Source organism: Maniola hyperantus, chromosome 18 (assembly GCF_902806685.2).
Source record: "Maniola hyperantus chromosome 18, iAphHyp1.2, whole genome shotgun sequence".
Lineage (NCBI taxonomy): Eukaryota > Metazoa > Arthropoda > Insecta > Lepidoptera > Nymphalidae > Maniola > Maniola hyperantus.
Window position 1 is genome coordinate 1,132,279 of NC_048553.1, and position 12,721 is coordinate 1,144,999.

General features: G+C 41.0%; 2 protein-coding genes across 4 annotated transcripts in view; one reads left to right on the forward strand and one right to left on the reverse strand.

The window, feature by feature from the left end:
* roh (reduction of Rh1) overlaps positions 1-12,721 on the reverse strand; it is a 135,627-nt gene that overhangs the window by 31,518 nt on the left and 91,388 nt on the right. The window lies entirely within an intron of this gene.
* Positions 1-12,721, forward strand: part of Klp98A (kinesin-like protein 98A) — a 45,135-nt gene that overhangs the window by 29,301 nt on the left and 3,113 nt on the right. For 2 of the 3 annotated variants that reach the window (XM_069504577.1, XM_034978285.2), the window contains 12 exons: positions 213-338; positions 769-888; positions 2,082-2,229; positions 4,403-4,535; positions 6,043-6,274; positions 6,743-6,830; positions 7,891-8,039; positions 8,572-8,786; positions 9,729-9,942; positions 10,571-10,610; positions 11,257-11,423; positions 12,027-12,215. In XM_069504577.1, coding sequence (XP_069360678.1) covers positions 213-338; positions 769-888; positions 2,082-2,229; positions 4,403-4,535; positions 6,043-6,274; positions 6,743-6,830; positions 7,891-8,039; positions 8,572-8,786; positions 9,729-9,942; positions 10,571-10,610; positions 11,257-11,423; positions 12,027-12,215 — 1,821 coding nt within the window. The remainder of the gene's footprint in view (positions 1-212; positions 339-768; positions 889-2,081; positions 2,230-4,402; positions 4,536-6,042; positions 6,275-6,742; positions 6,831-7,890; positions 8,040-8,571; positions 8,787-9,728; positions 9,943-10,570; positions 10,611-11,256; positions 11,424-12,026; positions 12,216-12,721) is intronic. The other variant, XM_069504578.1, reaches the window with a different exon arrangement.

Genomic DNA, 12,721 nt, shown 5'->3' on the forward strand with positions numbered 1-12,721 from the left:
GAATCTTTTGAGGCTCGTAACTTTAAAATCAATATTTTTTCAATGTTTACTATATCAATAAACCTAGATAATGGCAAGACAAACCGATATAATACTTAGTTTTGAGCAAGAACTGAGCCAACTCAAGTACGGTTTCAAAAAGAAAACCGTAATATAAACTTGAAGTTAAGACCTCCACGTTAGTATTATGTTGCTATCCCCGTCTCCCGTAGATTGAGAAGGAGGAAACGCAGATCGCAGACGTGCGGCGCCGGCTGGGGGGGAAACAGGGCGAGCTGGAACTCTTCGTGAGGGAGAAGATAAAGGAACTGGTCGAGAGTGGCTGCCACGTTGATGAGGTAAGTGCTTTATGAGGTTGGATGGTGGTGGGTCTTCAAGGTGTTGGTGTAACTTGTTCAGATCTTATGTGTCTATTAACATACCTATTATTCGTAGAACATCGTCTCTTTCGTTGACACCGATAAAACGTCATATAGGACGTCTTTAAAAAGAAGAATTGTAGTCAATAATCAATTATTTCTTTAAAATACTTGAGTCAATATATCCTCACTTCACGTTATTTGTCAAGGTCTCAGGACTCTCAGGTGCAAAATACATCTTGACAAACAAAAAAGTGGCCACGGTGATAAGGGCATAAAATGATTATTTCGTCACGTTCTAATAAGAGCTTAAATGCTTTTAGCTATCTCGCTCTAACAGTAAAAGTCACGGTAGGGCTACTTCTACAGGTATTTATTCGGAGAGAAAATGTTGTTTTGTTTGGCACAGAGTCTGACGCCAAGTCCCGACAGTCCTCAGTCAGAGACGTCAACGGAGAGCCTGATGCATCTGCTGCAGCAGTGCGAACCGAACACTGCCAAGAGTATCAAGGAAACTGTGGAGAGACATGTGAGTTTCCCCACTTGGATTTTCATTGCTTGGCTCTTCGGGTCCGTACCTTCTAGGCAGGCGCGTTCCACCTTAGGCTGTATCATCTCGTGTTTGGTGTGATTGCAGTCAAGCGCAACCTTATTCAATTAAAAAAAAATCTAGAACAGACATTGCAGTTCTTCAACTTCCTAAACATGTTACAAACCTGACACTATAGTGCTGCTCCATAATGTTCAAGTGAAACATGGAGGTAATTTTGTGGATACATTTTTTTTGAAATCGGTTAAGTGCAAGTTGGACTCGGGTTCCGTGTTCTATAGACGTTTTCACATCAAAAGTTTTTTCGTTGTTTCTTTTTTAATGCAACACTGGAATCTTCCGGTTCATTGACTCATTCACACAACTGAACCGCTATTAATTTAAATATGGTATCATTATTTTACGATTTGATATTAGCTAATGGCAAAACGTATTGTTTCATTATACAACGCGCGCTTTGCACTCTAAACGTCGTGGCGGAGCGGATCGACCTGTTTTGTTGCACTCTGAGTGAACTCACAAGGACTGCGATGTGGTCTATATGTTATGATAGTAATAAATAATTATATTAGGTTCGCAAGTAATTCTTTTGAATGTTAGTTTAGGTTTATATGTATTTATTTTAAATTTTAGGTCAGTCTTCAGGCTGTGGTAGTAATTAATAATAAATATGTATATAGGTATTTTTCAAAATGTTACATTAGATATAAATTTTTTTAAGAAGTGCATATTATGTTACACTAGCGTATTAGGAATAAGCCTGTAAAGCTAGATGTAAGTGTTGCAGAAAAAAAAAAAAAAATATAAACTCGAGTATAGACTGTAGTGTTACATCTTAGTGACTAGAGCTTCTGATGGTAACACATTGGCCCCAATTCTCTAGTCTCTCTCTAAACTAAATTTAGAGTATCTGCATCCTTTTCTTTTTACTAATGCTAAAAAAGTAACGGAACATGACTTTCACATTTAAAGACTCTAAATTTTAGTGCACAATACAAATTTAAACAGTAGGTTCGCGAGTGCGTGCTAAAATCACGGGTTTTACCATCTAAAAATTAAATTTAGAAATGTCAAACTGCTTCTGTCCTTTTCATATTACAATAGTAAGAAGAGGGTGCGAATACTCTAAAATTAGGTTGTGCTTAGAATCGGTGCCATTATCATTGCTACAGAAAAAGGAGTTAGAGAGCTTGGAGCAGGAGCTGCAAGGGCGCGTGGCGAGTGTCGCGGCGCATCGCGTCAAAATAGAACGCTTGCAGCAGGAGCTGGCCGTGCTCGCGGCCCGGGAGCGCGGCATCACCAGGGCGCTGGCTGATGGAGGTAAGCCTGTGTTGATGGTGACCAATAATGAGGCTGCGTGTTCAAATCACGTCGGGGTCACCAATTACGTAGCTGAAGGGTTGGTGCAATGAAGAACCAGCTACATTTATTTTTATTTTTTATTTATTTATTTTTTATTTAGACAAAAAAAAGCGAATAATTCACACCACACTTCCAGACCAAAGCACTAGACAAAAAGCCGAGACTGGTGCTGGCAGTTTGCAGCCCAAATAGACCGTAGTCTGTGCTAGGGCTGACAAAGTTCATCGACCTCATTCATACTATATTATATTATATTATATACTATACTATATTTATACATTACTATATATATATTCATACATTACTAAAACTATATTTTATTTGGTGCAACAGTGTTATAATTTAAATAGATAGGATAAGTTGTAATAAGTTAAAGCATTCGTTTCAACAGATCTTGTCATAAAGACGTTTGATATAATGATGTTTATTTTACACTTTACAATTGATATGTTATGTACAATACAGACGGGCTCGCGAGCTTTATATAATACAATGGTAGAAGATGTTGACGTGACGAGCGGATGATAGGGAATGTGGAATCTTGTAACGTGCGTGACCACGAGGATTCTCCACAGGCGTTCCAAATTTGAATATTGTTGTGTGGCAGCTGCGAAGTTTTCCTAATAGCTGCCAGCCAAGTAACGGTAGAGGTTGCACCTCTACAAGCCCTACAACTTATTTGGTAATACCACATTACACAACCTTGAGTCCCCAGTGGGGTCTCGAGGGGAGAGCTCGTCTCTGCCTGTGACTTCATATTTTAATGTACATAACGGGTGAAGAGGGCTATGCTTGGAGTTTCTCTACGTGATCAAATCAGAAATGAGGAGATCTGTAGGAGAACTAGAGTAACCGACATAGCTCAACGGGTTGCGAAGCTGAAGTGGCAATGGGCAGGGCACAAAATTCGTACAACCGATAGATGTTGGGGTCTCAAAGTGCTGGGATGGCGAGACCGGAAGACGCAGCGTTGGAAGACTACTAGTAGCGCACTAGGTGGACGGACGACATCAGACGAGTCGCAGGGAGCCGCTGGATTCAAGCGGCGCAAGACCGTGGCGTGTGGAAGTCACTGAAAAACTGAATTAAACTCGGGTGTTGAACTAGTTAAACTTGTTTAATTATCTGATTTAAATAAGATTTTACAAGAAACACATTATACGCGGCGGAGACATAAAATCAAAGAGAACAGAGCGAAATATCAAAACGTTTACATTATGGGCTGCGTTCCATTTCACCAACAGTCCCTACAAGAGACCTATGTCCAGCAGTGGACGTCTATCAGTTGATGATGATAACATTATAACTAGCTGATGCCCGCGACTTCGTCCGCGTGGAATTAGGTTTTCTAAAAATCCCGTGGGAATTCTTTGTTTTTCCTGGATAAAGAGTAGGCTATGTCACTCTGCAGTTCTTTATCCATGAAAAAAATCACGTCAATCCGTTGCACCGTTGTGACGTGATTGAAGGACATACCAATAAACCAACAAAGCAACAAACAAACACACTTTCGCATTTATAATAATGGTACTGATACTGATACTACATTACACAAATTTTGAAATTTTCAATTCCTTTCTTAGCGAATATCTACGTCATAATAGCTATCCGCATGCCAAATTTCAGCCCACACAGTCCAGGGGTTTGAGTTTTGCCTTGATAAATCAGTCGTCCAGTCAGTCAGTCAGTCATTCAGTCAGTCAGTCAGTCAGTCAGACAGTCAGTCAGTCAGCTTGTCCTTTTATAAGAGCTTGGAGCAGGAGCTACAAGTATAGTGCCGTATCGCGTGAAAATAGAACAATACAAATATATTCTAAACGCACGAAGCTGTAACCGCCATGATGAATACCGACTGTGACGTCACATGGATTGTAATTGTAATGTATTTCACAAGGAAAATTCCGTTGTTTACCAATCCGTGTGACGTCATGACAGTTCATACACCGAAACAAAATGGTAGCGTTTTCGCGGGGAAATTTTAAATGCATTTTTATTGCAGTTATCGATCGGATAAAACTTTTGTGATTTTTTTGGTAGTAGTTATTATCATCTTAGGGTCAAATTAAGGCACTTTTCGAAAAAAGGTACAATACACTATTGCCTGTGTACACTTTAAACCTTGTTATTACAGAGGGGGAAAGCGAAATGTCTCCCGCGGAGGGTGTAAAGCGCAGCAAGTCGGAGCTCGTGCTGCGCTGTCACACCGACGTGCCCGAGCCGCTCTCCGCGGACGAGAGGGAACATTTCCGCGCCAAGAGGCTCAGGTAACTTGTTTTTAACCGACTTCAAAAAAAGGAGGAGGTTCTCAATTCGTCGGATTTTTTTTTTTTTTTTTTTTTTTTTTTTTTTTTTTTTTTTTTTTTTTTTTTTTTTTTTTTTTTTTTTTTTTTTTTTATGTATGTTTCCCGATTACTCGAAGACGCCTGAACCGATTTTGAAAATTATTTTTTTGTTTGAAAGGGTATACTTCAAAGTTGGTCCCATTTAAATTTGGTAAAGATCTGATGAACATCTTCGAAGATAGATACTGGAACTCCTCAACGGATAAGAGTAAATTGCTCGTGATCAGTGTAATAGCTTAGTAAACAGTAGATTTTTAACCAGTCATAGCATAATTCCATGGGACCACTAAAAATTGTGAAATAAAAAATTTTTACAAAAAAAATAAAAACCGACTTCGATACACAAACACTAAACATTGAAAAATAATTTAATTTATTACCGAATATATTATGTATACAAGAGTTAATATAGTTCCATAATAATATTTTTTGGGGTCGGTGCCAATGAGGTGCCATTGTGGAGTCTCATAAAAATAGATTCGCGCAGCTAAAGCTAATTGGCACCGGCACCAAAAAGTATTATTATGGAACTCTTGTATACATAATATATTCGGTAATAAATTAAATTATTTTTCAATTTTTAGTGTTTGTGTATCGAAGTCGGTTTTTTTTTTTTTTTGTATATAAACATGACGAGCAAATGAGAGGCTGGTCACCTGATGTTAAGTGATTACCGCCGCCCATGAATATTTGCAGTACCAGAGGAACCAACAATGCATTGCCGGCCTTTCAGGAATTTGTTGGTCCGTCCCCCATGTCGTCTAGTTTCTTGACGGCTCTTCTCAGTAGAATCTACTTTCCAAACTCGTGGTAGAGTCCCGGACGTAACATAATGAGACACTAGTTGTCCTACATGAAATTAATTAATTAGGGTTCCGTACCTCAAAAGGAAAAAGGGAACCCTTATAGGATCACTTTGTTGTCTGTCTGTCCGTCTGTCTGTCAAGAAACCTACAGGGTACTTCCCGTTGACCTAGAATCATGAAATTTGGCAGGTAGGTAGATCTTATAGCTGACATTTGGGGAAAAATCTGAAAACCGTGAATTTCACACAAAAAAAAAATTGTGGTCATGAACTAATAATTAGTATTTTCAACTTTCGAAGTGAGTGACTATATCAAGTGGGGTATCATATGAAAGGTCTTCACCTGTACATTCTAAAACAGATTTTTATTTATTTTTATGCATCATAGTTTTTGAATTATCGTGCAAAAAATACGACTGTAGTACGGAACCCTCATTGCGCGAGCCTGACTCGCACTTGGCCGGTTTTTATTGAATGGGTTTGACCATTAGTTTAAATTATAGGTGAATGAGAGTGAGGTGAGAAATGATCTAGAAAAAAAAACCGGCCAAGTGCGAGTTAGTCTCGCGCACCTTGAAATAGGGGTTCGAAAGTCGCGATAATTAGACAACTGCTTGTCCACAGCCTGAGCCTCTCCCTGGACCCGCTTCCCTCCCCGAACTCCACTCTCAACAGTCCCGACACCTTCCACACCGCCACCTCCTCCCCCAAGCTCCCCTCCTCCTCCTCGGTGCCCACGCCCTCCACCACGGAGACGTCAGCGCTGCCGAGCGACCCCGCGCCCATCCCGCAGTTCAGGTTGGGGGTTGCGCCCGATGACAGTGATGACATGTCCAGCACTGAGGACTATCACAAGGTAAGACTACTGCAATCAGGAACAGTAGAATAATCGCTAAACAAGTATAGTCCGCTACGGCAATCAGTTCGACAAACATTATACTTATTATATTGGATTTTATAGACAATTTCTGATTCACATGATGACATGTTCTGATTGAACAAACCCTTTAATAAAGAGGAAAAAAAAAAAAGTATAGTCCGCGACACGTCGAGATGGCAATCGGGGTATGAGGCGGGGGGACGTCCCGCACACCCGCGCTGGGGCTGCACGGGGCGTTCCCTTCCCGATTGCCACTTCTCACTCAAGATGTCATTGTTCAAGATTGTAACAAGTGTAAAATAGTTGAAAATTACGACTTTTATTGCTTATATTATTATTTTTTTTTTTCAAAAAATTATCCATAGACAGATTATGTAAGGATTTTAACGATACCCCATACATCGAAGTGAGCACTCTTAAATCTGTTTTGTATTCTCTCCTTAGCCTCGAATAGTGGAGGGCCAGTCGTCAAGCTCCGTAGAGAGGTCGCCGGAAGAAAGACAACAGAGGACCAAATACAGAAGGAGAATAGGTAAGCTTTTTAAAGAACAAAGGCGAACTTCATACAAAATTTTACCTTGAATGCGTCTATCTATCTATATATATATCTATCTATCTATCTATCTATCTATCTATCTATCTATCTATGAAGGTTTTTAAAAATCTATCTCTGGGATGTAAGCTATCTGTAACGTACTGAACACTTAGCACTGGCGGGTAAGTAGGTATATCTAACAAGGTACGTGCGACTACTTAAACTTAAAGACTGATTCAAATTAAGGTCCACTTTATTGTCCACTTTTAGAATAATCACAATTAATATTTTCAATTTACTAAATACACTTAACACTTATAATATTCACTATTCACTTAAGAGCGTTCACTGTTCTGATTCGCACTCTTTCCACTGTAATACAAAACTTGCCGCGTCGTCGAATTCGTCCGCTTATATACGATTTCGGGGCTATGTCCGTCCCTTACTATCTTATACGCCCGTCCCTTTCACAGATTATTCGAGAAATCTCGAGTGAATCATAAATTACGCAGACAATAGTTGTTTACACTTTTTCGATGCTAGCCTATTGTTCTTTGGCGTAAACACAATGGTCCCTTTTTTTGCACGGATTTTGAATCGAATCTTTTCTCGAACTAAATTAGTACCTACTGACGGAATCATCGCGAACACTATCTCTGTGCCAAATTTCATCAAAATCGGTTGAACTGTTGGGCCGTGAAAAGTTAGCAGACAGACAGACAGACAGACACACTTTCGCATTTATAATATTAGTATGGATGGATTTTGAATAAATCATTTGACTTTGACTTTGACATAAGTTGACGAATCACTGAGCTCTCGCGTCACGTCATCACCCCCCTCCCGCACCGCTCCACTACCGCAGGAACCTACTCAGTTATGCATTAAATGAAATGAAATGAAATGAAATGAAAATGAAATGAAATGAAATGAAATGAATGAAAATCTTTTTTTATTCGTATAAACTTTTACAAGTGCTTACGAATAGTTCGGATGCATCTACCACTGTAGTACCATTACGCCTGTAGTATGGATTTTGTCAAATATTGCTCTGCAGGTGAAAGCAAGAACAGAAGACAAGTGACAGAAGCGGAGGCGCTTCGGGCGATGCAGCGGCTGTGCTCGCGGATCGCGTCGCAGAAGATGCTCGTCATATCTTCGCTGGAGAACGACTGCTCCAAGGAGGAACTCAATCGACAGATTGCGGTAATTCCATATTTTTTCCAGTTTCGATTTTTTCTCATTTTTAGGGTTCCGTACCTCAAAAGGAAAAACGGAACCCTTATAGGATCACTTTGTTGTCTGTCTGTCAAGAAACCTATAGGGTACTTCCCGTTGACCTAGAATCATGAAATTTGGCAGGTAGGTATAGGTCTTATAGAGCAGACATGAGGGGAAAAATCTGAAAACCGTAAATTTGTGATTACATCACAAGAAAAAATTAAAATGTGTTCATGAACAAATATTGCTATTCTCAATTTTCAAAGTAAGATTACTATACCAAGTGTGGTATCATATGAAAGGGCTTTACTTGTAGATTCTAAAACAGATGTTTATTTATTTTTTGATATATCGTGCAAAATGTCGATAAAATACGATTGTAGTATTTGACTCGCACTTGGCCGGTTTTTATATATGATATTATTATATTTATATTCAATGCAAAATCTTTGTAAAATTTTGATATTAAACCTCTATATTATATTATTATTTATACTGTAAAGATTATTTTTTGCAGGTGCTACAAGAACTCCAGAAGAAATACGTCCGCCTAGAAATGGCTCTCCAGTATTCGTTCTTTGACAATCAACCAAACAAACGCACAATCATGGTGACGCCCATACAAGAGACGCCATCTTTGACGCTCAGCGAGAGCGACATGCAAGTGTCCAACGAGCCAGCGCCCGCGTCCGAAACGCACAACGGACATTTTGAGGACCCCCTACTCAGCAGGTCAGTAGACATGCCATTGAGTTATGTGCGTCTTAAACTATTAAATACTATTTGCTTTAACGGTTGTACGGGAGCGGTGTGCAGGCTACCGAGCGGTTGGTTGTGCTCGGTAGCGCCAGCTGGGCCGACGGTTGTGTCTTAAAACTTCTATATATAGTCTAGATTGCAGAAAACTCCGTTAGTGCGAGTACTGTCGGCGGTACATTTGTTCGGGATACGTCATGAAATCTTATCGATTGAATAGCGCCATCTAGTTGCAATTGTGGCAACCGCCACACGGTGAAACCGTGAGGAAACGTATAGTTCGTGACAGGTCGACATGGCAATTGTGGTATGAGGCGGTAGGACGCCCCGCACACCCGCATGTCACCCGCACTGGGCTAGCGCAGGGGCTGTGCGGGTGTGCGGGGCATCCCCATCCCGATTGCCATCTCGGCCTATCTCGTACATATACCTACATGCTTGAGACTTCTCTATAATGTTCTCAAAAGTGTGTGAAGTCTATTAAAAGCACTTGGTCGTTACAGATTATGGGCCTAAATCCTTTTTATATCGAGACGGGACCCATGTTCAGTAGTGAGCCGGGCGATGGATTGATGATATTCATCATCATGATCAACCTATCGCCGGCTCACTAATAGCACGGGTCTCCTCTCAGAGTGAGAAGGGTTTTGGCCATAGTCTACCACGCTAGCCATGTGCGGATTGGCAGACTTCACATGCCTTTGAGATCGTTGTGGAAAACTCTCAGGCATGCAGGTTTTCTCACGATGTTTTCCTTCACCGTTAAAGCGAGTGATATTTAATTTCATAAAAAGCACATTACTCCGAAAACTTAGAAGTGCGTGCCCGGGATCGAACCCCCGACGTCTGACTAGAAGGCGGACGCCCTAACTACTAGGCTATCACAGCTTGATTATTATTAGTTATCGTTTTTTGTAGGTTAAAAGAAACCGAAGTAGAAGCGTCAGACAACGTGTCAACGTCCAACGACGAACTGCCCTCAGAGCAATCGTGGCCCGACCCGCTCCGCGCGCTCTGTCCGCCGCCCTCCCCGCACCGCACCGACCACGACCACGACCACGACCACGACCACGACCACGACCACGACTACAACAACATCCATCAGAACCATAGACAAAGCGTGCAACACCCGGTGAGTAAGATTATTCCTTGAAGTCAAGAGTGAATAGGCATCTTCTAGGGAAGAGACGCCGCCGTACACGACTTATAATGCTATAATGGTGCCGATTCTCTTATCTAAATATATAAAAGGAAAAGGTGACTGACTGACTGACTGACTGACTGACTGACTGACTGACTGATCTATCAACGCACAGCTCAAACTACTGGACGGATCGGGCTGTAATTTGGCATGCAGATAGCTATTATGACGTAGGCGTCCGCTAAGAAAGGATTTTGTAAAATTCAACCCCTAAGGGGGTGAAATAGGGGTTTGAAATTTGTGTAGTCCACGCGGACGAAGTCGCGAGCATGAGCTAGTCTTTCTCTAAAGTAGACTATCTGGATCTTTTTCTTTTTAATATTGCTAAAAAGGGACGGAACATGAATTTTACATTTAAAGACTCTAAATTTTAGTGCACGCTACAAATTTAAACAATAGGCTCGCGACTGGCAGCTAAAGTCACGAGGTTTGTCAGCTCTAAATTAAATTTAAAACTGTCAAATTGTATCTGCCCTTTTCTAAATGCAGTAGTAAGAAGAGGATGCGAATACTCTAAAATTTAGGTGTGCACAGAATCAGTATCATTGTTTGGTTTCAGGATTACTCCGCAGAAGGTCTCATGCATCCCATAGACTTTGGTAAGTTTAAAATTACTTAATAACCTGTTGAACTCTTTTATTAAGGTCTACTTTCAGAATTAATTTAGAAAAGATCATCTATTCTTTCTATATGACAGATTTACCTAAACGCTCATTCGTCTTGTTTGGTTAACTTGCGTTAACTTAGGGGTTCCACTGTCATTTAATTCCAGAGCTAGGCCTGCTTTGGCGGGTGCCGTTAGCTAGGTTGCAGTTGAATACATTCGTGTCCCTGTGCCTAGCAACAACGGACGAGACGGAATACTGTGGGGGTTTAGTCGGTAAGAGTCCGACATAACCACCGCCACTCCCCGAGCGCGGTGGTATCCATGAGGATTTCCCCACGTTAAAAAAAAGGGGTTCCACTGTGGCCTCAGATTGTATGCATTAGTCTGCCTCTCTGTCGTGGCGTTACTGATGCGACAAACGCTCGACTCGAAAGTCCACCAGAGGGCCTAACATGCGCCCCGCGAGAAAATTTTGTCTACGCATTATCTCGTGTTTTTTCATACAAATAAGACGAGTAAATGCGTAGACAAAATTTTCTCGCGGTGCGTATGTTAGGCGTGCAGGCAACGGTCGGTCAGTTAGATGATTTCAATACTAGATTCGCAACTACTGGCTTTATACCCAACATCGTTTCCAGCGGATGTCGTGAGCGTGCCGGGGTGGGTGACTCGCGGCGCGGGCGCGCGCACGCACCACGAGTACGAGGTGCGGGTGCGTTTGCCCAACGCGTCGTGGGCGTTGTTGCGGCGGTACCGACGTTTCCGGGACCTCTACCTCGCTGCCAGAGCTAGTTACGGGGAGAAGGTTAGTATCGTCACGCATCTGACGATTCAAAAATACTTGTAAAATTAAAAAAAAAATTATTTTTATTTTTTTATTTCATGTGTTGCATGTAATGGGTGGGGTAGAAATCGTAATTTTCGGATTTTAAATCGGAGTTTTTTATGTGCGTGACGGAAAGTATTGAAGCTATTTCTCAAAAATTGGTTTCGCGTCCCTAAAGAAAAAAAAATCTATGGTGGAGCCCGAAAATTCGTTTCTTTTAATTATTTAAACCTGTTTGGTATTCAATTTCATTGTATTATTTGAGGTACAGTGCACGAAGCGAAACAAGAGCACGATCCTGTTGCGAAACCACTAACTTTTATGACATATCCATACTAATATTATAAATGCGAAAGTGTGTCTGTCTGTCTGCCAGCTTTTCGCGGCTCAACAATTTAACCGATTTTAATGAAATTTATTACAGATTTAGCTTCCATCCCGGAGAAGGACATAGGCTAGTTTTTATACCGGAAAATTAAGAGTTCCCACGAGATTTAAAAAAACCAAAATCCACGCAAAAATATTTAACAAAATCATCTAGTTTTACATATTATCATCACTAAAAGAATATCTAATTTCTAGGTGGCAGCGATTCCGTTCCCCGCTCGTACTCTATGGTCAACAGAAGCTCTCGCTCGTTCTAGACGACCACAGTTAGAAACCTTCCTCAGAAGACTGCTGACCGTCTGTTCGTCAGACCGAAGATGTCCACTATACTCGTCGCCTCTCACCCGCGAGTCACTCGTCGCCTTCTCGCCCTTCTTCAGAAAGGTTAGTTTACTTCTAGAACGTCACTCAGAATAATGCTGACCATCTGTTCTGTCTTCCGCCTGTATTTAAAATGATCGCCAAACAGAACAGCTGTTTTGAGACCACCCACCATCTTTTATCGGTATAATATTTTATAGTAACAAGTGGCTTCCCGTACAAAATGAGAACTCGCTCGTCATTTTAACTTTATGTGTCAACTGACATGTCAAAAGTTCGGTACGTCGATTTCGTAAAACCCATCGCATCACTCATTATTACAATCTCAATTGTTGTGATTGGCTGAATTTGTGCGATTCTCGTTGCAACAATGCATTGTAGCCAATAGTGAGCGAGCGCCAATTAGAGGTGATTGCGATCGTGATATTGTAGTACAGCTGGGCTTCATCTTTAAAATAAGGACTGAAATGGCGAGAGTTTTCATTTTTGTACGCATTATAGTTAGCTTAGTTCCATAGATTTAAAGCTCCATTTTTCACTTACTAAAAATGATATGATAAAAATCCCAT